The sequence below is a fragment of the Spodoptera frugiperda genome, chromosome 31, assembly GCF_023101765.2.
Source record: "Spodoptera frugiperda isolate SF20-4 chromosome 31, AGI-APGP_CSIRO_Sfru_2.0, whole genome shotgun sequence".
Lineage (NCBI taxonomy): Eukaryota > Metazoa > Arthropoda > Insecta > Lepidoptera > Noctuidae > Spodoptera > Spodoptera frugiperda.
The window spans coordinates 4,463,793-4,490,824 of NC_064242.1; the positions used below are offsets into that span (position 1 = coordinate 4,463,793).

The 27,032-nt window shown below is 35.8% G+C and overlaps 2 protein-coding genes across 3 annotated transcripts in view; both read right to left on the bottom strand.

Moving 5' to 3' along the window:
- LOC118276070 (lysine-specific demethylase 3A) overlaps nucleotides 1-27,032 on the bottom strand; it is a 169,023-nt gene that overhangs the window by 133,972 nt on the left and 8,019 nt on the right. The window lies entirely within an intron of this gene.
- On the bottom strand, nucleotides 6,141-8,171 carry LOC126912907 (uncharacterized). The gene is made up of 2 exons (XM_050707305.1): nucleotides 7,318-8,171; nucleotides 6,141-6,599 (listed from the first exon to the last, which is right to left on the bottom strand). The coding sequence occupies exons 1-2, from the start codon at nucleotides 7,475-7,477 to the stop codon at nucleotides 6,442-6,444; spliced, it is 318 nt and encodes a 105-aa protein (XP_050563262.1). The 5' UTR covers nucleotides 7,478-8,171; the 3' UTR covers nucleotides 6,141-6,441.

Here is a 27,032-nt window from a genome sequence, read left to right on the forward strand (position 1 = left end):
GATTAATTAATATCCACAGTTTAATATTCAGGTCATTGAATTCAATAAATTTTTCAAATGAAACCGACGTCAAAACAATTCTAAACGGACATCTCATTACACAAATACCCGAAAACAAATTGAAATGTCACCTTCGAAAATAAAAAAATGCAAATTGATTCGGATTTTGGCTCCTAAGTGTGAAACCGGTTTCGTTCCCGAAATAGTGACTTAGTGCTTACGAATACCGATCACGTCAGCGCAATGTGTAAACAAACATTTGTAGATACTGCACCGCTTTCGATGCAATGGAAACCACACGTTCTGATTTGTATTCACGTCTAACATCTAAGGCACTTCGTGTCACACAAAAAGATTGTACGAACCACGTAACGTTGTATAACCTCGATTCGTTTCTAAGAAATAAGCCGTACTTCTCGAATGTTGGAATGGAACAAGTCATCCGACTCACGCGAATGGGAGACCATAATATTTGCAATCTAAATGCCACTTTGGTACCCCCTGATTGTTATTTTATTACCTACTGCATAGTTTCGCAGTTTGGAAAAGTAGGGAACGCCTGTACTTTTAAGGTCGATAAAAAATGTGATATAGGTACTATTATATCCGCGTATTTAGTAGTTATGTCATCAATGTCAGTTATCTACGAGGGCGGGTCAATAAGTCCGTGACTTTTTGAATAAAATACAGGATTACGGATATTTTTTCATTTTATTTTTCAACATACTCCCCTTTGAGATCCATACACTTTGTCCAAAGATTCTCCTATTTTTTTATCCCTTCCAAAAATATGATTTCTCGAGGTCATCAAAATGAGCATTACTTTGTGAAATGATTTCATCATTGGACTCAAATCTCTTTCCACCAAGCCACTTCTTTAAGTTTGGGAACAGGAAATAGTCACTTGGGGCTAAATCCGGAGAATAGGGTGGATGAGATAGCAATTCGTAGCCCAATTCTTGAATTTTGGACATGGAAACTGCACAAGTGTGCACCCTTGCATTGTCCTGTGAAAAAGAACTTTCTTCTTGGTTAAATGCGGTCGTTTTTTTTTAAAACTCACATTAAATTGACCCAATAAGTTGACAAAATATTCACCATTTATTGTTTTACCCTTTTGAAGGTAGTTCATATGGGTAATGCCGCGTGCATCCCAAAAAACGGTCGCCATGACTTTATTGGCTGACAAACCCACCTTGGCCTTCTTTGGGGCCGATTCACCCCGAGAAACCCACTGTTTTGGGTGGTGGTGTGTTGTAGTGGATCCATGTTTCGTCCACGGTTATGAAACGATGCAAAAACTCGTCCATATTACGGTTGAACAACGCCAAACACGCTTGCGAAGTTGTCACACGTTTGCGTTTGTGGTCGATTGTGAGCAATCGCGGCAGCCATCTTGCGGAATGCTTTCTCATAGCCAAGTGATCATTTAAAATTGTAACCACTGAGCCATATGAGATGCCTATGGCTTCCACAATCTCCCTCACTTTCAATCTCCGATCGACCAACACCATATCGTGGATTTTTTCAATGATTTCGGGTGTAGAGACGTCAATTGGGCGTCCGGAACGTTCAGCATCTTCCGTGCTCCTTAGGCCACAACGAAATACTGTGAACCACTTTTTACCATTGAAATTGATGGTCCAGAGTCCCCATAATATTTATCAAGCTTAGCCTTGGTTTGCGTGATGGTTTTTTTTCTCAAAAAATAATGCTTAATGAGCACACGAAAATCACTTCTTTCCATTTTCTTTAAATTACGCGGTAGTCTGCTCAATCAAGGGCTCTCAAAGACAAACCTAAAGCTGCAGCTTCTTCAAATTTTGCCAGTAGTCAACTGATAGATGCCTGTTGATAGGAGCAGTGTTGCCTTTTTAATTAAATAACAAGAAATAAAAAAAGTCACGGACTTATTGACCCACCCTGGTACAATGTACAATAAGTATAATTCACGATTAGTTACATTTGTTGGTCTAAAAGGTCATAGTGTTGCAGAGACGTGCATAAGACGCCAACGTAGAAACCAACCGGTCGTTTAATTACCTCAAATTAACGCACAACGTGAGTTATGAGACATTTCCCTTTGTTAGTATATCACTGTCGAGAATTATGCGAGAATTTTAACGAGGTATAAAGCAGATATAGACGTAGTTTCGTAACATTCGTAGTGATGATTGAAGAGCTGCAGCAGCCTCAACGTTATGTCTTCCTTAACATCGTTTGAAGTTAAACTCGGTCACGTTAACCCATAAACAAAGATTTGTAATATGACAGAGAACTTAGCATTTTTGTTGATTAACATACACCAGGCTCCATTTCATATAAATGTATGTAAACAAATCACACGAGACACCGCAATGTTTGTTTTCATAACCCGAATGAATAAATGCGAAACTTTATACAGTTTCAAAATAAGATAGTCGTAGTTATTTCCGTAGCGCGCGGTATAATTTTTACATTAAATACGAGAAAGAACAGATATTTTGACTGAACGATGAATCAAGGTCGGAGGAAAAACGCGGCAACTGCGTACTTACTTAGTTCGTAAAAGTAACTTTACTGAGAATAACAAAAACAAGACATTTTCACAAGAAAAACAACATCCTATTGAACTAGGGAGTATTTAGATATTTTCATTCAATGTTTTCGATACGTACTGGGTCTGCCCTAAATCAATGTTATCGTAAATTTATTTATTTATTCAAGCATCTCTTGGCTAAGCGCTGGAAACGAGTCTGCCATTATTATTAGAAACACCAAGTACCTACGTCAAGGTTGCGAAACTAGGCCAAACGCGAGATTATACCTACGCTATTATGTTTATCTAGCTGAATGCAATATTTGAAAATGAACTATCGATAAACGTCAATTGAATGGGCGTCCGTAGGACGATCGAATTAATATAGGGCGCGATATAAGGGCAGGACGTACTTACGCTTTCGGATATCAGCGCGGGCGGGAGCGACGAACGTGAATAAATATAACTTGCTATACAACGCTCCCAACCAGGATCAAAGTCCGGACTACAAAGTTTGTACATATTATAATAAGTAGAACAAGTTTCTATAACGACCCGTAGTACGCCGGCATATAATTACGAGCGATATATTTCATATTATACATTTAACTATAGGTGCACAGCAGCCCCTTTGTATTTATAATTTTAAATTGAAACAAGTCCAACATATCAATACCAATAGACCTCGCTTGCGAAAATTTAAAAATAATGTTCGCCTACGTACTACGTTGCTACGACAAGACCACCTCTAATTCTATTTTCATATTCACAAAACCAGATGTTTCCTTTGTTTCAGCACTCGGCGGTAAAAAAGAACAGTTTCCCGCCAAAAGAATCGATCATACAAAGTTGTGTGTTAGGGCTCCGGCGCGACGCCGACAGCGCGAGGCAGTGGCGGCGGTGGCGGCGGGCTCGAGGCGCAGCCCCCGTAAGGCCGGGTTCAGTGGGTCAATGAACGCTGTGCAGACGCGGGCGCGCGGACCTGTCGTGCGATCCGTTGCAAAACATTGTCACCGCCCGACCTTGGTTTGTGCCACGAGCGTGTCTCAGTGAAACTAAACAAAAGATTACTAATGGCGCGACTATGCTCTTTTATAAACACAGACGGGTTCAAATTTTTTATTGACAGAATAAGATTGTTTGGCTATTATCCATTCTATTATTGAATTGCGGATACAATACAATACAATACTCTAATTTTGTAAGGAATGAAAAAATTACATTGAAGCAATTCGTATTTTAATCCTTCTCTTCGAAAGATATGTAGGTAAGTAAAATAGCAAAAAAACAGTAATTTAAATTAACGTCGAATCGGGGTCAAGTTAAAACATTCAGACGAACAAAACGTCGTGTCAGACAGTGTAATATTATAGCGGGTAATAAATGGGCATCTTGCAATAAAATAACTTGTAATTGCGACTACGCTATTATCGATAGTCTGATAGACAAGTAGGTACTAGGTATGCATTATCATTGCAGAGGTCTTCGACACCCAATCGCACCTAATGAATGACACTTGACGGACAAATTCTATCGTTCTGATAATTTCGCGTCACTACTTCGGATGCACTTATATTTGATACTACTCTAGAATGAACTTGAATAAAGAGATTGTGAATCTGTTCATTTGTTTCTCCAAAATTTATTTAGTCACGCTTGCTTTTATGAAATTATATTATTAAAGTTTTATTCTATTACTCTATTTTTATTACTCAATACCTGTTTTAATACTTCGATTTTATTTAGCCTGTAGGTAAAATTAGGTTTTTACAAGTACAAATGCGCACCAGTAAAAAAAGAATACCTACATTTTGAATGTAGTTCTTTTTTACATTTTCGCAGTTGTACCTATTTATTTTTAAACTGTATTCTCGGCCAAGATAAAGAGTTCAAAGACTGCTATGTTCCAAGATATACCAGCTATAATCTTGAAATGTTTAACACTAAATTATGTAGAATGCCTACGCACTCAACGCTCCGTTCAGATTCACAGGTACGTTGAACGTTATCTGGCGTGTAAAAATACTAAAAGAATTTCTTCTTACATTTATTTTGACTAGAAAACGGGTGAACTTTTTCACGCTTTAACCCTTCGTGTGTCGGAACGCGGATCCAGACGAAACACAATGTGTTTTCTATTATTGTCTTATATACGGCATACTAGAAGTTAATCATCTTTATTATCAACTAGCTTTTGCCCGCGACTTCGTTCGCGTGGAATAGTGACTTCCGGCAAATTTTTGGTTTTAACCACATAGTTCCCGATCTCGCGGGATCTCTTCAAAAATGAGACGTGGAAGATATTCCAGGGAACTCTTCAAAAATCAACATAATGAGCTCTGCGTTTGAATTTAATAGATGTATACTCACTTAGGGCATTGAAAAAATAGTTTAAAAACGGACTTAAACTAACTTAAAACTAAAGAAAGCTACGAATTACGAATTTATAACAATTAAAAAAGAAACTATATTACAACCTATCCTCTATGCTATAATAACCAAGCTTAAACTAAATAATTTAAAAGAAACGACTTAAATCTAATCTAATTAATTTATAAATTAGACTTACAATTTTATTAAATAGTTTAACCAAAAAACCAGGAAAACCCAACAAATAAACTTATTAATTGACAAATACAACGAAACCAATTTAGAATATACGAAACAGCAGGACCACTACAGACAAATAATATAATCATACGACTGATAATACACTTTTTCTACGATAGTACCGAAGCGCTCGGTTGATACCCAACCAAATGAATGTAACGAAACCATAGCGCGATCTATTTCGATCCCAACGCCATCTATCGAGGATAAAGACAACTTGGATTACATATTTATTTATACTCCGTTCGGGCATTTTCTTTGTACTAAAAGTTTAATTATATTTTTCATACCTTTTTACTATTTATTTACTTTTTTTCGATGAATTAAAACAATAACATGAACCGAAGTCGTGTAACGATCGACATAGAATTATCTATACTCCGTTAGAGCATTTTCTTTGTACTAAATGTTTTATTATATTGATATTATTTTTTTCATACCTTTTTACTATTTATTTACTTTTTTTCGATGAATTAAAACAATAACATGAACCGAAGTCGTGTAACGATCGACATAGAATTATTTATAAATAATTTATTTCTTATTTTTATTTTTTGATTTTTGAAATAAAAATATATCTATGTCCTTTCTAAGGTTCTAAACTATATCTGTACCAAATTTCAACCAAATCCGTCAAATAGTTGCGGAGATTAATGGTATAAGCATAGAATGTTCGACGTGATTCTTTAATTTGACATAACTTTTTTATTTATGAACCGATTGACATGAAACAAACACTAAATGTAAATTTAAGCATCCCACAATATATTCGTGAAAACCGCATCCAACTCGGATCAGCCGTTTCTGAGATTAGCGCGCACAGACGAACAGACAAACAGACAAACAGACAAAAAAAAAGTTAATTACATTTTTGGGTTCGACATCGACATAACAATAACCCCTGCTATTTTTTTTATTTTTATTTTCAATGTACAGACAGCACTTTTCTACGATTTTATTATATGTATTTTTAGGATCAGAAGCCGGAGTTTATTAAAAAAAAACAAACTAGTAACACAAAATACAACTAATTTATTCTTATGTCTACACAATTTTATTAAATAACCAAAATCACAAGAAAATAACAAATTGAATCGTGATTGACAAACAACCGTTAATCAAAAATAATAATCACAAATAATAATCACAAATGCATTAAATAATCACAAAAGAAATAACTCACAGCAAATAGCGCCGACACCTCACGACCGTCCTGTGCGAAAGCCAACCGACAAATGACCTGTTCGGCAAGCTTACCCCACTTTAAATAGATTCGTGAGATGACGTCACCAAATGCAGTAAACAAATCCTAATTATCCTAACACGGCCTCTCCTGACCGTGCGCCGTCCTCGGGCACATCATCAGCAGGGTCTTGAGTGACGTCTTCAGTGTCATCAGCGGCAGGTGAGGGAGGTACAGGCTCTGATGAGGGTCCTGCGAACTCATCGTCATCGTTTCCGTCTTCTGCGTCTAGAAGAAGAGATATTTGTTTTATTAAGCTGTAACTCGCAAAATGTTGCCTACAATTTCATACTTCACGCTACCAAGGCCCTCTGTCATAGAATCATACGAGTAAATAAGAATCATCTGTCACACCTAATAAGCATCTCATGCACGCATCTCCATTTGATCATATACTCGTACTCTCATACATCACTTCCTACACATATCACACGATATGTCTGCCGGACCGAGGTCCACACGTGTAACAACGTGTCTGCCGGGACAAAGCCCACACGCGCATAGCGTGTCTGCCGGGACAAAGCCCACACACGCATAGCGTGTCTGCCGGGACAAAGCCCACACACTCAAAGAGTGGCTACCGGGTGAAGACCCACACACACACCATACGGCATGTCTACCAGGATTGCCTCCGGGACCTCACACCGAACGTCCGATCTTTCATAACTTCGTAGATATGCTTCGTGACAAGGCGAATCCTTGTACATTCCTTAAATTCACACGGAACGTACCTAAAAGCTGTAACATAGGACATTTGTTAGGCATATAACAAATAACAACAGTTACTTACTTTCAAAGAAAGCCGCACAACAAAAGCTGTAACATAGGACATTTGTTAGGCATATAACAAATAACAACAGTTACTTACTTTCAAAGAAAGCCGCACAACAAAAGCTGTAACATAGGACATTTGTTAGGCATATAACAAATAACAACAGTTACTTACTTTCAAAGAAAGCCGCACAACTCTCGGGACACCACTCCCCTTTCCAGGGCACCATATACTGCGCAGCTGCTTGTGTGGTCTTTCCACGAGCACCGCCCAATAACTTGAGCTCATACCGGCCACTTGGAAGCACCTTGATTACTCGGTAAGGGCCTCTCATCCCCGAGTCAAGTTTTCCGGTGGATTGAGAGTATTTGATGACAAATACGCAGTCGTTAACCTGGAAAGACCTGGGAGGGCGCCGACTCGGCCTAACCTGACCGCGACTAATAATGCGGCCAAGATACTCCACTTCGGTGGTTAGGAACGAGAATTGCGGCGGTGCCGACGCGATCCGCTACTCCTGCGCTTTGTTTTGCGGCGCGGTGACACATCAGAATCGTTACAAGAGGAACGTGGCATTTTAATTACGAATTAACGGCTGTTTTTCAAAACGAATCTAGTAATTTAATTTATGTGGGTATGTAGGCGAATCCCACTTCTGATTTTAGGATCAGAAGCCGGAATTTATTAAAAAAAAACAAACTAGTAACACAAAATACAACTAATTTATTCTTATGTCTACACAATTTTATTAAATAACCAAAATCACAAGAAAATAACAAATTGAATCGTGATTGACAAACAACCGTTAATCAAAAATAATAATCACAAATAATAATCACAAATGCATTAAATAATCACAAAAGAAATAACTCACAGCAAATAGCGCCGACACCTCACGACCGTCCTGTGCGAAAGCCAACCGACAAATGACCTGTTCGGCAAGCTTACCCCACTTTAAATAGATTCGTGAGATGACGTCACCAAATGCAGTAAACAAATCCTAATTATCCTAACAGTATAGATTTCAAAAGGAAGATTTTGCCTTGCAAGGAAGTAATCTTTATAAGATTGCATTAAACAGATATGTGAGGGAACAAACCATAGTAGCTTCCAAGAAAAGCATTATCTACGATCGGTATGCACCTTGCACAATGTTCGTCCACCCACACGCGGCGCGAAGTACAACAATTACGAAAGTAAATGTTTAGACGTTGTAGGAAATACCAGTTTCTGAAGCAAAGCTTTAGCTTTCAACATAATGGCAGACAGTTGTGTGATGCGATCAAAAGTGTCAACTGTCTGTCTGTCTCGTACGACAGACTGAGATACAAGCTTAGAACAGGACAATTGGACACCTGTATGTGTGGATCTTGTGATATTCATACTTCCAAGTAATGTTCAGAATGGGGCCCAGTAGGGCTGATGCCTGATCCCGAGCTGCGGACTACCTAGCGGGTTTACCGGGATCCGGCTCGAAGGGCAGAAGTAGGAACGGGTGGTTTTTAGTCAGTAAGAGTCTGACACTCCCTCTCACCTCGCCCAAAGCGGGAGAAGTAATTGGATGAATTTCCTCCTTAAAAAAAAGTAAAGTTCAGATGGAATGGGGTGGTTTTTATTCAGTAAGTCTGTCTCTCGCCTCACCCAAGGCGGGAGAATTCATTTGATGATTTTCCCTTTAAAAAAAAAGTAAATGTTCAGACCTTTTTACATAACATAACACTCGTAAGAACAAAGAAAAATCTCGAAACGAAGGAAAGTTCTCTTGCTTTATTAAAAAGTAGATGTTAAATTACCAAGTACAAAATTCAAACCTTCTCCAGTCTGTGTAATTAAAATTTAATTCGAGACTATTCGAGAGTAGTCGTTTCGATGTATATGTGTTGGTTGGTTGTACTCTGAGAATGAATAAGTCAAGCTACAAGTGCGCGTACACTTGTTTATTCGGACGTGTAAATATTACTCTGTACTGCATTCTGAATATTGTAGCGATGAAACAGATTTATTGTGGCGAAGTTCTGGGGTACTCTTAATTATTAAGTTAAATAATAACTCTTCGTCTGAGTATGTTTCTGTTTTTCAACTGATGGGTAATTTAATGTATTTACCATACAAAATGTGTCATGAATCCGATGCTGTGAAACAGGCCATGAACCACCACCAATAAAAACCATGGGCTACGCAATTATGCAAACGTTTCACGGTAATGTGTATCTACTACGCACTCGCTACGTATCTACTACGCGTATGCTACACAGGAGCTACGTCCGTGCTACACTTCCGATACGCAGCTACGTGTATCTGCTACGCCGTGCACGCGCTATGAATCTACTACACGAGTGCTACGTCCACGTTACGTATCTACTACGCGTAGACTACACAAATGTTACGCTTACGCTACACATTTGCTACGTACTCGCTACACTTTTAACGTTAGAGTTTTATTATTTGTAACCTTAAAAAACAACAACGCCAAACATTTCGCTTTTGGCATATTTGCGTGATCGCTGGGGAATACTTTATACAAGTTTACATGAAACCGAATTCGCAAAATAAAACTATTTACTCGAAAATTATTTTCAAACATTACCTATTTTATACTTATACGAGTTGTTAATTCAAAACGTAGAGCTTGCGATGTGAAAACCTTCGGATACACTATAATTAAAGTACCTCGCAGACATATGAGTACTTGCGTGCTGATATTTATGCGTATCTGAGACCGGTCATTAATAACAGACGTATAGACCATGTTGATAGCTCAAACGTCTCGCTTCGTGTGAAAACTTAGCGTCATTTATCATCGCCGTGCCGCGTGACCCTAATTTGTAGATACCCTCGAACTAAAATTGGTTTGAAGGACTTTTGTTTGGTTACTTATGGGATCACATCCTTTCTCCATAAGCCTATATAATGTTGGACTGAAGAGACTAGTAGGGATTATTATCTATTTATGTCTTGTGTTGGTTAGAAAAGGCTCGTTAATACCAGGTAATAACGCAATAAAAACCGAACACATCTTTAATGTTCAAATATAACCAGTAATTAAAAGTTCATAAAGTATAATTTACTACGAATCTCTTAAGTTTTCCATTACCATTCAAAGGTTTTAGATATACAGGTTCTACCGCTAATCTTTGAGTAAATTACTATCAGATTGCGAGCTGAAGTATTTATTTATCTTAGTAAGATATAAATCACTGCCTGAAGGTACTTCACACGTGCCCCGTAGAGCTACACACATATATATGTTGTATGTTGGGAGATATATACAGGGCGATACAACCCTCCGAGTTCCTTTCACGGACTAATAAATTGAGCTCTCCCCTATCCTTTGGCGTTAATATTTCTTCATTGAGCTTAATCCCCGAAAGCGTTGAAATGTAAATAACTATCGGCCTTAGGCTAGGCATTATTAATACTTTTCTATATAAAGGTTTTATAGCACTGAATAGAAGTTATGAATTGAATTAGGAATATTTTAGAGAGTTTCAAATTTGTTAAGTTCACAATGGAAATTAATATTCAACCCTAAATAAAGAAAACATTAAATTTAAAAAGTAATTTAAAATAAACTCGTTTAGAATATTTAAGAAACCATTTGAAAGGAACCTAATTGATTAATGAGGACTAAGATTTAGGTGACTGAAGACAAAAATCTCAAGGTCAAAAGATACACACAGATAAAATAAAATTCCAATAGACAAGGAAGAAAAGCCATATTCGAAAAACAATCAAAGATCGAAAACCGATGCGAAGTACCACTCCGGGACAGCGCAAAACAAAAGAAAGACATTCCATTTTCAAATAATCATAACAACCAGCGAAATATGACACGAACCCACGCCAGCCAGTTACAATCTCAAAACTAACATAGCGTGAGAATATCAGATAAAGAATTGTACTTACATCACAAAAAGACATGATAACGATAACCTTGACGTGTTACGCTTAGTTTAACTACACAACCAATATTTAATTAGGACTACGCATTTGGAGACGAAAATCATTCGGACATAACTACTTCCTCCTTTTTTTTCCTAAACTTAATAATCTATGAATCTATGTTCGTATCAAACGGGTTTTACAGATCACATTGATATCCACCGAACTTTTAAGTTTTGTACAATTATAGAAATTATAAAAACTTTAAAAGATTCTGGCAGTAAACTTTTCTAACAAGCTGAAGTATTAGTATTTCTACTCTTTTATCGGAATTGCACAAACTAGAGTGATAATAAAAAAGTGTCAAAAAAGTTAAGTCATAAATTCTGCCTAATCTTAAGGAAATAAGTACCAGACATGAGCTGATAGTATGTGTCTAAAAAACAAATGCCTAAAATATATATCAGTATCGTGCTATTTCGATCCATACACAAGACGCAGCGACCATCTGACCTTTGTTCCTCATTGAACTGAAGGATATCGATAACGAGTAATTTTGGAACGCGGGAAAATAGGGGCTTGCTCAACATAAACAGGACCATTCATGGAGACGTCTCGCCGATGAACTAATTAATAATGTCGCTTGTGACTGTGAGCCCATTCATGATAATTTCTCTCAACGATAAGGCAATTTTCCTCTGTTTGGAATACGTAGGAGTTGCGTATGGGAGTTTAGAGATTCCTAAAGCTCACGATCCTACGCTAAGTGTGGTCTTAATATCAGATTCCAGCTCAGTTTACTATGCTGAATCACTGTCATAGCTAGCCGCCTGACAACAGCGACCGTCTCCGTTAAATATTCACCTTCATTAATCTTTGAATGAAGGGCAACGTCCTCCAGACAAATTAATCCATTGAAACCCAGCTTTGACAGAGCTGTAGGTACTTGGTACGAATATTAAAATTGAAGTTGACAAATGGGTTCACAAGACTAAGCCCGAGAAAATACGCTTTTAAGTTATCTCGGGAGTAAAAATAGAATACTTTATAGAATTTTCTGTAAGCACTCCACAAAATTGAAGTTTAATGATGTAGTAACTGGGACTGATTGTTTGGACGCCGAAATCTGCTAAAAACTTTTGATGAAATGAACAGCAATCCCTTGGAGAAAACATTACCGTTATCTCAAAAGAAAGTTATGAAATTAAAGCGTAAATTACTACATAATGACGCTCCGTCTTACATAAGAGATCTAATGGTAAACAAATAGCGAGATAAAGCAGTAAATGAAGTTTGTACGTGTGTACATATAATTTTCCATTAGATACGAGCCACAATCCCGCGCTCTGTGCTGCTCTAAACAACATTATCACATCCTACTTGACGAGTTTTTCGCTCTTATCGCCGCATTATGCAACATTACTAGAAGTTAATCTAAAATGCAAATGTGCACACTCTTCGACTTTCTTACATTCAATAAAGAAACGCGAATCATTTTCACTTACATGTAAGTTTTTTCTCAGTATAATTTACTTCCTACACGGAATGTTAAATGATGTCAAACGTGAAGAATTTATAAGTAAAGACAGTAAATGAAATCAAAAGAAAACTGTTAGCATGACTTAGCTTTCATGTTTTATACAAATAAAATCGTTGATTCGTTGTAGTGACCTTGCTGGCACTGACCGACCTCGGCGTGATACATATTCAATGAGACTATTCCGCAGTTAAAAACGTATGTGATGTATACATCAAAACAAACTTTGTATTTTGTTCTATATTACACGGCGTCCCGTATTCGGATGCACTCAAATTTAGGTTACCCCGTAGCGTCGTGTCGGTGTAGTCAAACAAGACCCTTTCGCTCTCGGAGTCTCGGCCTAGTTCACTGAATGGGGCTGCTGAAAGAATTTTTACGAGAAAATAATCTTAGCTTCCATGAATGTTTACGCGAGTAATTTTAAGCCAAGAATACATTGCAAAGTCGCGAAAATAACAGCCGACTCAGTCAGGGTTACTTTTGCAAATATAATTGTGTTTAATACATCATCCATTTAGACAATACGATATGTTCTAAAATTCTAAGTCACATACGATCGATCTCTTTTATCGGTAATTTTCTTGGAACAGAGATGAGACACACAGTGTAACAGTATCATGAAATATTTACGAGTACTTCCCAACGATTTTTCCTTCAGGGGAGAAGGGGCATTGGCAGTAAAGCCAGATTCCATTTATAAGTGCGCCAGCTTCTGATGTTGCTCATAAAGCGTCCCTGATAAAGCCTCTGGTCCTGAGGGATAAGGGGGCAGACCGGGTGAAGTGGGGGGGACGAATACGTACAGAGAAGTTTGGAAATGTGTCTATGTTGTAAAGAAGTTGTCAAATTTGGGAGCTCGGGAGCTCGATACAAAGTTATATTGAAGGACTGCTTGAAATAACTTGAGTGCTCGGCTCAATGTATGATCGATGAGACGTGATACTTGTTTAATTACTTACATTAATTTCGATATCGTTCCAATACATTCTAGAACGTTTAGATTGACCTAAAAGGCTGATTCTGCAGTGTAATGTTAGAAAACATTTAGTTCTGGCATCATATATCACAGGGTGAAGCTATCTACTGTTTTCTGTCGTATCCCCAGAGTGTATCCTGTTACGCGGCCGTTCGTAAGCGGTTCCTAGTTCCGAGGGCACTTCCTTACTGCGCACCACTCCCCCTGATGCTGATCCTAATCTACATGTACATGGAATAATATCGTGTTGTTTGTACCGCTGTTGTTCCCACGGACATTAAAATATGTATATGCGGTTTCTGAGAAGAAATGTACAGTTCTGAAAACGATGTCGCATGTTTTAGAAAATGTACAACAAGTCACGAATTGTTTCGGTTATGAGCTTTTGTTTGCTGTTCATTGCTGTTCTGTGTAGCCATTTGCATTGAGATCACTTCCATGTAAACTTAAAATGAGGGATAGAAATAAGTTCTCATTTTCGTATACTTAATTATTATCCTTTTGAAATTAGTAAGAAGGAACATGTAATATACTGGTTTACGAACAACAGTCTTTTTTAAACTGTGGTTTCCAAAGTCAAATTCTCGCATTAATGCACAAGCATACGTGGTTTGTTTGTAATTATTTTCGAACTTAATATTCACAGCAACAACCGTCCAAACGCCAGCGGAACAGGGAACAGCTGTGAGCGCGCATGCGCGTGCGATGCATTCCTAGCGGTCAACGCACGCGCACCGCTGTCACACCGCATGACTTTACTATAGTGGATGGTGGTTATAGTCTATTCTCTTGTGTTGAAATTAATTTTACACTAAATTTAACATTGCCTCCATTGTTATGTGTTTCTGGTTACAACTTCATTAGAATTTGTATCAGAATAGAATTATTGTTGGAAACTAAAATATTACATACCTACCTAATATAAAATCTCCGTAGTTTGAAATACTTTTTGTACTGATACAAAAAGTATTCTTAAAGGTTTTTATATGTTGATGTAATCACGCTTATCACGCATTACCTACAAACAGAAACTTTAAAACATGGGACATGTATTCAAATTACCGAGGTAACAGCTACTTTACTTTAAAGGAAAGGATATTGATAGTAGTTAGGTACGTTAAATATACATCCAGAAATGAGCACATTGGGTTTTAGATTCGCAACTGCTTATAAATACAGTTGTTAAATTCACACTGAATTCCGGATGATTTTAGTTGTGTAATTTACATAATTGTCTGGTCTATAGTTACTTATATCTCTGGCTTCTAGGAATGAAAGCAGAATGAAGACTGTCTACATTAGACTGACAAGCAACTGTAGTAGTTAGTTACCAAAATTGGATTTTAAGTTAACATATAACCAAAATTACTTTCAACATGTTATTATAATAACAGATAGTAGACACCATGAAATTGTAGACGTTCCAAAAACATTTAGATTTATCTGCGAATTAACCGTGCAGTTTCAACAGACATGTAGACGCCAGCACATGAAAATATACCAATCAATCGAATTTCTATAATACAATTTTAATTCTACTACCAAAATCACAAAGTTGAAAATCAATTAAACCACAGATAAGGATATATCTACGTACGGTCTGTACAAACAAGTACGTAGTTATTTCGCGGCAAATTAAGCGGTCTACCGACGATTAAAAAACAACCACTCGTATACCGCCTCTAGATTGGCGAGACGGGCCCAGCATAGCAATTAGAAAGATTGAGACACAAAAAGTCCCGTTCCTTTGAAAAAGGCGTTAATTTTTCATTCGCGGTGAATTAGACGTGGAAGTCCGTGGAACGGGTTGAGTCTCGACGGCTGGCGACGATCGATAGAACCGAGTTATAGGAGTTTTGTGTGGTCTTGTTAAGAATTTTCGTGATTCAAGTAACTTCGTATCACCACACAGAAGGAAACTCGAGTAAATAATGTTTATAAGGAAAAGAGACGTATTTTGTGTTACTTTACTGGCGAAAGTGATGGTACTAATGTACAATATACATTACCGTGCCAGGAAGTAAAAGTAATCTTACTCGTACATTGTAATCTAGAATTTATTTTAAAACAACGCGGCAATAAATAAACTAAGCAAATACTTGTATTGTTTTTATTTAAAAATAAATCGGAGAACACAACATTGACATCAATTTTCCGCTCCGTCTGGGAAGTATGTAAAAATATGCATTAAGCCAAAATTATGTATTTATGTTACGATGAGAAGAAATTTGCATATTTACAATTTGTTTTGCATTTATATTTTGACTAACACACCGTGTCCGCGACGTTTTCTCATTCAAACGTAAACAGTGATCATGACTTCTAATATTTTAACTGTTTTTGTTTACTTACTTTTAAAACTTTCAAAGATAGCAAACTGCTTATAGTTTCAGTTACAGGAGTTTGTTTTTATTAGAATACGCTAATAAATACGTTTACCTAGCTTTCTGAGCAATTTGTTTTGTAGATTTATCAGAAGCTAAGATCAGGAGCTTAAGTTTTAAAAAGCAATTTTATTTTGAAAGCGGTTTTTTTTAATTGAGGTCGGGCCTGTCCTATGTAAAATTACAATACCTTAATTCTTAAATTTTGTTTTAAACTCAAGTAACTATGTTTAGAGCTCAAGACAAATATCAGTAGTCGCCGTACTCAAGGAAATAAAACAGTTCCTATATATCTACTATTAATATTAAGAATACATATTCAGTTTCTCACCACAAAATAAACAAAAGTCCCTACATATTTGCGTTATCATTAATTATATTATTTTATACATTATTGTTTAAAGTACAATCCAGTGTCCCTGTTTTAAAATTAAACTGTTTAACCTTAGATCTTTGCAGGTAACTAAGTATTTGCAGGAATTACGTCAAGCCGCATCTTCAATGAATAATTCATGTACAACTGTAAGCATTAAAAATGATCGGAATACGCAACCGCTTTCCTTGAACGTACAAACTTATGAATTATACAGAATTAACACACGATGCATTCCGCTATTCTACTATACAACAACGTACCGTGTTTGCAATTCATGTACAACGACATTAAATATTTACTCAGCTACCCTACAGTTTTTACAATCGTGAATTGGAACGAATTCAGTATTAACTTATTAAGATAAGAGTGGAATGCTTGGTGTTTAGTACTATTACTATGAGTAGGTATTACAAACAAGTACCTTTATAGAAATTTCTACTGCAGCACACATCTGAGAATATAATATAGAATGCTTGATTTAGCGAGACAATAACTAACTATCAAGATGTATAGAACTGAGAAAATCACTTTGAGTTCATTTAATTATAAGAATAAATGGAAATAATAACCTTAACTAGAAATCTTATAAACTTTATTCAATCACTTAAACCGTCGACGTCATATACCGCAAACCACAGAAAGCATGCAATGTTTCATTGAATTTTGCAAGCTTGCCCAACATCCAGCACATTATCTTCAGTAAATAATAAAATGTACTATAAATAAAGTATCTATCGAATGCATGTCACGTATTCGATGAAATAAAATTAGTTGTTACGAAACACAATTGTTGCGACACCGCGCTATAGTAGCTGGCCTCAAAATTTTCAACGTGAGCTGACTTTTTACAACAACCAGGTAATGATTGTAGAATAAAATTGAATACAGTACTTAGTACTTGCTATTCTTCGTTGCATACTAATTAATTTAGAGAAACATGGGAAGTTGAATGTAACATTCATGGTTGTCCTCGGATTTTCCTACGATATCGTGCGTGAGACTCAACAATGACAGTATAAATATTCAAAAGAATTTCTCTAGTCCACATCACAGTTACATCAAGACCTGAATCAATAAAATCCTTTAATATATCGATCACTTGTAATATAACATCAATAAAATGGACAAAATATTTAACAAGGTATGAAGTTTTTAAGCATTTTTGAGCAAGAACTAAATGCCAATGAAGTTTGCATCATGTTCAACATGTCATGTTAAACAACTTGTACCAGTAAAGTCAGTTTAACACACCTCACTATAGTATGTAACCTTGAAAAAAAAAACGTCAATACAATATGTTCAATAATTTATGTTATAAATGTTTTACACACTACCATAACTTCGAAATCAAAAAATCAAGAATGATCACCACGGAAACGAAAATTTTAACAATGAATTTTCCAACAAAAATTCTATCAAATTCAATCTTGATTTTTTTTTTGTATTCCAAAAGCGAACACCAGCAATATCATTAGGCAAATCCCTTGGAAGCTGAATAGCATTAAAATGAAATTTAAAGTCAATACAATTTCAAATAGCGACGTAGGAAAGCAGTAACTAACCAGCCCTCATCTCTCCCCTAGGGTTCGTCCCAATTTCGTCCCTTCACGCTGTGACCCAGTTCTGAAAGCCGCTCATTTGCCACCGTAGGTTTAAAATGGGGTTGCATGTAATCGTTCTTTGCCCTCATACTCGGAGGGTTTCAGTACTCAGCTGGAAATGTCCCTTCTCTTTCACACGAATTGATCTTTCGGTAATGGAGGACACGGTATTGTTGATCCACAAACAAGTTTTTGTCGATTCTTTTTTTCTACAGCCAGTATTATCGCAAGGTTAGATAATTCATAAACTGCTACAGCAAAAAACATCTGTTAACCACTTAATCATGATATCATAAAAACGGAAATTTGAAAAGCAATAAAAATCTTTCCATAATTGTGTTTTTGGGAAATTTTATTTATCGTCCGGCAAATTGCAGGCCCAGCAAGAAATTATAACTTTCTATTCGTTTTTAATTACGAGTCATAACGAAAATACTTGTAACACATTTAATTGGAGACATAAAACGTACATACTATTGCATCAGAAAATTAATAAACGGCTAGAATATGAAAATATTTCTAGGCGAGTTGCTTAAACGGGATTTTGTTCGGTACGCTACTCTGGACGTTGTTTACCTCGACACGAGAGGCAAACGGCGCAGAATTCACTTGCGTCACATTTTCACTTATCTATCTTTAGTATTTAACAACAAATCATACCAAAATGTCAAACGAAAAACAAGGTCCACTTACACGCAGGTGAATGACCGAAGAATGTTGCAAGACTGCCGCAAGGTTGATACCTCGGACCAGTAAAAGAATTTAACATCATGAAAATTACGATAATGAGTATTGCAATGAACATAGCAAATGATGTAAATACTAATTATAATTGCATGGAATAACCTGGTCACACAATACTAGATGTTCTTGGAAAAGATAAAAATGTAGATAAATCTGACATTTTCACTGATTTGATAAAAGATTATGAGAGAGATATTTTTTAAAGTTAACTGACGTTAGTTCAAGACGTAAATAGAACGTAATTGACCTGCTTTAACGAACATTACAATTGTTACTCTTGTCAAGATTAAAAGATAAATAAAACACTTAAGCGACAGGTAAACCAGAGGCTGCATAGTCTCTAAATCATTCCGAGTCACGAATAAAAATCTTTGCAACATGTTTTTGAAATAACGCGACAGTCTACAATTATTACGATAAAATATTTGGTCACTAAAAAAGTAAACTTTAAAAAACAACGTGACATTTCGGAAGAATTTACTACTACTAAAATATTCAACGCAAGTGAAGACATAAATATGAGCAATAAAATCGAGTCAAACCGAGAAACAGATGTTTCTAACTTTATAAAGAAAGCTGAAAAGAACAACGATAAGGTTTACGAGTGATTTCTCCATGAAGTTCGTTAAATATTGGAATACGATATTATGACTAGAAGTTGCGTAACTGCACTACGAATGCAGTCAACCGAAATACCACGGTAGCTTATTGAGCCGTATAAACAAAGATTTATCTCATGACCGTGTCAAACGAAACGTTATAATTACTAAGCTAACATAAACCTAAATTGATCAACTAAATTTACACAAATTCCTACCGTAAATTAGTAGGTTTAAGGTCCATAAAATGAATGAAACAAGTAGTTTGTAATTACAAACCAGACACTAATCATAATGATGGAGTTTAGATTGTTAGAATACTTATTTGGGCATTTGAAATGAATTTAAATTCAACTGACTTTATGAGAGTTTCTGTGGTTTAGAATGATATTATGAAAGTTGTAAATACAATTTTAAACCAAAACGAACTGAAAAGTACAAGACGTAGACAGACGAATGATATAAATACTTTTCGCCCACAGGCATTAATCAGTATCACTAATGAATATTTTCCTATTAAAGCTGGGACTAGTAGTGATCGTATTTTAACCATACTTTAATGAATGCAGTATTATAATTTACTGGTTTCATCAACCGTTTACAACCGACTAGAAGGTTTGCTGTCATGGTATTAACTGTTCATTTTGAAATATTAACCGTTAGATTAACTAAAGTACACAACAAAACAAAATCTTAGAAATGTTATGGAGGGAACACTGGGAAAGTTTTACAATTAAAGTGAGTTAATGCGTAAAATTGATTTTGTTTGATTCAACGAAAGAACTGTACAATACACTTTCGTTTTCATTTCACAGAGTGTTATGTGGTATGGAAGAAACGATTGCTTATACGTATTGAAATATCACTACAAGGTTAAGTGGTTTTTTGAAAGCATTCGCAGGAAAATGCTAAGGTAGGTTACTTGAATTTTGCATTTTCAGATTCTTGAAAGGTAAACTGAATCTTAACTTGTTGATCTAAGATTCATATTTAGATCAAAGGATTATAAACAGAACTGGATAACCTAATTCTATTTCTCCATCATCGTAAACCTAAGCAATGTATTTTCTTTCGTCATTGATGTTAGTATCAACTTATTAACCTTCGTCAAATGTTGTCCAAATTAATATATATTTGACATATATATACGTTCTTTTAGCGATTAATTCCACACCATGTACTTCCACACTACACATATGTATCTACCTATAGTTATGTTGTCATCTTATAGATCGCCGTCAAGAATTTTCCTTGTCTCCGTCGCTGACATGTGAATTCCTTGACCTCAATACATACATTACATAGTATCACGATTCGTTTCCCACTATGGAACACATAGATAGTGTAAAAAATGGCACTAGCTATGTTCACATTTGATTATAGTACAGTTCCAATATAGAATACGTCACTCATGAGGAGGAATCGTTCTCAGGTTTAAAATGAAGCTTGACACTACAAAAATCCACCATATCTGACTAAGACATTTGTTTCAATTCCGGAATCAAGTCATTGACCTCGACCTTAGTAGTGATTAACCAAAACCGAAACGTTAAGGTAAACTTGTACGAGTATTAGGTACTTATGTGATTTTCAGAGGAATCAAATCATAGTATTAAATAATGTCTATGATTTGAACAGATTATGCTCATGTATAATTTAGCCCAATCAAATAACATAATAACATCGTCACCATCGATAAAATACATTTGAATGATTGGTGTTTTTCTTCATCAGACAGGGAACATGTCGCCATCACGACACCTTGGCTCATTAGCTTATTAGAAACAAATTATAGTAAATAACAGGTTAAGGAAACCAGTTATAAGAGTGATACTTCGTAAAGGTACGGTTAGACTGTGACCTGTGACACAAATTGCCTACAGAAGAGTTCATAACTGAGAACCGTTGAACAATTTCCTTTACTTGAGTGGTGTCTGCAAATGGGCGTAAAGCTTCTTATGTTCCTGTGAGAGTAGCTACAGTATGGAAGCTGTAATAGCCTTCTTAATGTGAGTCGTTTATGCCAAAACAGCTGAATGGATTTTGAGGAGGTTTTAGAAGTAAGTATAGATTAATTTAAAGTAACTGCAAATGAGAAGCGTGTAAGTTAGACGTATATATAATAAACTTATTTGTTTTCTTATTATCATATTCTTAAGTCTTAGTCTACGTCTAGGCAAGCAGGTGTGACTTACCTCATCAAGAATTTATTAGATTCCAATGCAAAACTATCATATTAAAATCTAAAAATATCTATTTAAACTACGTTTTTATTATAAACGTTACTTAATATTATGCAAAACACTTCATCAGTCTCGGTTGTACGACGTGACATTGATATATTTTGCTTATATCATAAACAAATAATACTAGCTATTCGGGTCACACCTACTTACATCTTTAATTTAATCTGTTATGGTCAGACAACATTTGTATTCATGTTATTGGAAATCCTAATAACATTTCGCGGTCGAACACCAAACTTTAGATTAAAACTCTCAAACGTCCAAAGGGTCTGGACGTTTAGGATCATTGTACCCGCAAAAAACCCCAAAAGAACCGGGTGGCCGGCTTTTAAAGGATAACGACCTTAAAGGATTTCATATTAAAAATAGCTTTAAATTGAGCTCCATTTCATTAGTCAGATAAAATTCAAATTCAGACATTATTGGACCAAACATTCAATTATTGGATTTGTTTGAATCGTCATCGATTCAAACACAGAAAATATAGCTTTCAGAAACGCAATTACTAGGAAACCTACTCTCGATAAGAATTCGAGACGTCTCCAGAAAACATTAATAAAAGAAACGTAATAAACGCAAAATATCCGTAAAATTAGTTTTATGTCAAAACCAACAGCCTCACAGTTTAAGGAGCTATTATGATCGCGCTGAATAAACGATATTCAAATTTGTTTGCTGAACGAAGTATGCCTTGTAGAACTTCATACGTTCAATAATAATAGTGGAATAGAATTCTTTGAGATAATTTTATTGTTTCCTAGTAATTTTCCGTAATCGGAACATTTAGTTTAAGTAATTTGTGTTGTGAAAGTGGCTAGTGTTTACCGGCGGGGTAAAGAACGAAGTACCTCTACTCTTGGACCGGTTTAGTGGACTGACCCCGGCTGTCAGGCAAGATTGTGTCGTATTGCACAACTACACGCTCGATTTATCGATCTCGGATCAAGATTACTTGTGAATAACGATTATCTGATTGATTTTAACCTATAAGTGTAGGTGTTAGATGAACAATTAGCGTCTATTGTCCAATAAATTCATTTCAAAAATCTCTTTGTTCTAGGCGTTGCTTGTAAACTTGAACTATAAAAATTATAATTAAAAGACTTGTTTACAGCTTTGAACAATATCGTTAATGATGATGCTATGAATTCTGTTTCACTTCAAATAACACGAAGTTTAACATTGTTCACTAAAACGCTGTTTTCTCCTTGTGATAACAACAAATATGATTTAACATGACTGCAAATACTTGTGGTAGGTAAAGAACATAACCAGATAAACGACAAGGCATCAAGAAATTGAGAAACCTAGATGGATATCTGAGATTAGACGCACAACTAAAACATCAAGATTCTTTACATCGTGTGATAATAGTTACGATCGAAGTATCTCATGCACTCGTTGTACTCATAGTTACTCATAGATATTCAATATCACGCTACAAAGGAACGCAAGTCGATCTGTTTACTTGATTGACATTCATACCTAGTGCGTACATACACATATCACGTTATTTATAGAGGCTGGCGTGATAAAACCCCAGCAGTTGTTATCAGAGACAAACAATAAAGACATAAACACCACACAGTTGCATAGTTATGTGCACATTATCTTAATTGCGTTGTCGTAACAAATATGATAATAGTCTCAACTCTCAAGACAAGACTAAAAACAGTGATTTAAGTTTAGAAGGTACCTAAAGCAGCTATTGTTCAAGATAATGTACATGAAGGCTAAGTAAATTTTCTTTTCATCGCTTAATGTACCAGAAAATGGTGCTCTTTAGTCTACAACGCCTTTCTTGTGAGGTCAATACATTTTGAAGACAGTGAGTTCTTTCTTCAAAATGTTACAAGCTTTAGTTTCACAAAGATGGTCTGTGGACTGTAGGTAATGGCTGATGTCATCAGTCAACTTCGCGAATAGGAAGAGGCTAATACATTATCATCAAATCAACTGGAATGTTTTTTTCGGACGTTAGTCATCATAAATAGTACAGGGAAGAGTCTGGACCATTCTGTATGGAAAACGTAAGACAAGTAACGCAATTTATTTTCAATGTCAACTATTGAACAATCGATCGTAACTGCACTATGATTGCGTATTTAAGTAAGGAAAGAGCCTGACTGAGAACTCGTGCATTTTATTGTTAGTACAAGAAAATCTAAATAAAGCATTGTACCGAGCGATTTGTTTACATTCCTTTTTTAATCATTTTCATTGTTTGCGTTCACTTTGGCCTCAATGATGCGACTGTGAATCACAATGGAACTTAACCTTCTTCCATAAAGTTACAGCCATTACAAAACCATTATATCATCAGGCCAAACGATTCGTGAGATCAATATAAACATACTTATATTACACTAGTAACGTATCTTCGCATACCACCAGAGTCTGGGAGGTATACAGATGTCTACGTGGCTCATTCAATAAGTTTAATTAGTCCAAAGGTTTCATTAGTAGCAGTGGTGGACTGGTGGACCGTTGCGTAATTACGATCGTCAGCTACAGGCGGTGTCAGTCCTCTGTTGTCAGGATCCAGTCTTCATATTGCGTATTTAAAAATATTCCTGTGGTTTAATTATTCCAGTCGTAAATGTTTACTAGCCAACAATTTCTTTTTATACCCCGCTATAGGATGAATTCTAATTGGTACCTAGTCCTACATATAATGTTTACGAGAAAAGACGCCGTAATTACAGCACTTGGCAGGCAATTTGGTGACCGTCATTGCTATGATTTGATTAGAGTGCATTTGCACGTGATTCCCTAGCCTCGTAAAGTAAGAATAGATTATCGTGACTTTTGCTAAGCAACTAAAAGCGTTAATTATTAAGACAGCTCGATATGATGTGAAATCCACCTCAGTATCTTAAAATTAGATACCAAATAGAATATTTTGAACTGTCTTGTCTGTATTTACTTAGCCAAACAAACAATCTAAAAATCTATCCCACCACTAGTATGCAGACGTTGACGTTGCAAAATCATCAGGCAGAAACCTTTGAAATGAGCCTTCAGTCTGAACCGCTCACCAATCAAGGCCGACGGTCATGGCTGGTCATGGTACTACATAACAATATAATACAAGATCGAACGAAAAGATAATAAAGTAGAAAATCTGTGTAGTAAAGATAACGAGGACGTAACAATACATAATGCGATAACGCTGTTAATATATCGTAAACACAAGATAATTGATGCATCAAAAGTGAAGCAGCCACTTTTTCACAGATTTTATAGACGGTTGTTAAACGTTAAAATGCGGACATTAGAGTTGTCGTTATAATCCGAAATCGATGCCGAAATACTTTCGTCGGTGTTGTAACAGGTTATTTCAACCGGGCCATCGTTGTTGGTATAAATAACAGTTAATTTCTCGTGTCACGCTCCGTTAGATCGCGTCGCGTGCCCACTGATGCTTCCTGGTTTGCCTCGACAGATTCCAATGCATTTGACTATAGTTTGTGTCTCTATCGACAGATTTGTGATGAAAAAAGCCGTCTTATGCCACAGACTATATTTGGAAATAATTTAAGACGTAATAACAATACTGTCTCGCAATATTGCATCAAGCACTTGATGATGGACAAGTAAAAACTGTCATTAGCATTTTATTGCATATTTTAAAAACAGTATCTCATTATAAGTCTCATCAACATGGATCGCCCAATACACATTAGCAACATGATTACATTGGTACACAGTAACTACATCATCAACAAATATAGAATCATCATTATTACACTTGGCTCATTGAGCGTAATTGAAATCGCATCATTACTTCTCATATTTTGATACTTGTTATGTAAGAAGGTTGCTAAGAATGCAGGGCAAGTAACACACGGGCGGAAGGGGCATGGTGCGTGACCACCGGCTGTGTGTTCTCGGCTTTGTTCTGCAGAATATAAAATAACGGTGCCGATCGATGGCCCTAGAGGTCCCTTCATCACTTGAAGGTTTATTACTGAAGCAAGTTTGCTAAACTGGTTTGTTTCTTTAGAAATCATAACTAACTAACATGATAATTGATAACCAACAACTAACTTTGCATTTTGACTGTGATTTATTTTGGTAACTAGTTAGTTTCCAAAGACATAACACCAATTATAATTTTTAATTAGTAACATATTCATTGAATAATAATTATTAACTTTATGAATTTTCTGTAACTATATTGTATAATGCATTTATAGGTACTTATAACTTCGGATAATAATACTAAAGTAAGTTTATTTTAACTTTTCACCAAGTTTTAAAATGTGTTTACACAATTACCTTCGTCGATACCAGAAATAACTTCTTATTTAAAGAAAAGTATATTGGATTTATAAAAGTAAAGATTCACTGAGAATTCAGGTCGTGCAGTTTGGGCGGCAAGCTATTTCCAATCTTCCCGTGCAGTGGATTCCTCCCGCGTGAAACTGTACTTGTTAATATATATCTATCTCATTTCCACCTTTCATTTCTCTATAGGAGTGAGTTATACACACTACTTACCTACCATCAGTTCAGATTTACTTTCTTTCAGTACAATTTAACAGAAGCTTTACATGCTTGACCTTTATACCATTCTAAATGATAAGTAGCTGGAAATAGAACACGATTAACAAAATACTTGTATTTACTCAAATAATGGGTACAAGATCTACATTCACGAATTCAAAGCAAATACAGGCTCCTAAAGATTACATAAATGATTATAACAAAACAGTAACAAACCTTGGTTTCTAGATCCAACTCTATATTATCTTCGGAACGAACAGTTCGAATAAGAAAATAACAATTGAACTACGTATTTAAAGAAAACATCGGCTCGCTCAGAGAACAATAACATTATATTCAGCAACAAAGAAATTGACTCGAATCAAGTGTTTATTATGTGTCTTTGTTCATTGCACCTTGCAGCCACAGTTACTTACATAAACAAACAGGAAACACTTGTTTTACAGAACCTACTTACTAGAAAATGTGATTAATATTGATATATCTTCGGCCTAGATTACCACCTACAAAAGAAACGGTGAAATAATCTGCGATTGTCTGGTGAGAACAAATAGTGAGTAAGACACATGACCTAAATTTTCTCCATACATAGACTGCATTGAATCTAAAATTAAAAAAAAAGCAGTCTAGTAAGAATATGTCCAAAAATAAAGCATCACTTGAAACACGACTAGTACAGATCTAACTGTGACATACTTAGTTAATTGTATTTTAAGAGAAGAAAAGCACCTTAGAATTGATAAAGTTTATTAAAGGTGCGATAGATAAATAAAAGAAAAACGAAGTCGCTAAGTAACCCATTGAATCGTTCTCAAACGTCAACATAAAATAGACAAACAAACTTTATAACAAGTATTATTTTTGTTGATGGCACTGAGAATCGGGGGCCGCACAGGTTGTTCGACGCGAAGGGCTTTGCGAGGTTACAATAGCTAAACCTTATTTGGACGGTAAACATCGAACAAAAACTAGGTACAATTAAGTACTTTAAGTTCTACAAACTTAGATGTCTCTGTAATTTTGATAGCAGTT

What these genes read in the sequence shown, in the direction of transcription:
- LOC126912907 (XM_050707305.1), bottom strand. Translation starts at nt 7,477, where the DNA reads ATGAGAGGCCCTTACCGAGTAATCAAGGTGCTTCCAAGTGGCCGGTAT. An exon ending in TTGTGCGGCTTTCTTTGAAA is followed by an intron (nt 6,600 to 7,317) that starts GTAAGTAACTGT and finishes CTCTTCTTCTAG; the next exon opens with ACGCAGAAGACGGAAACGAT.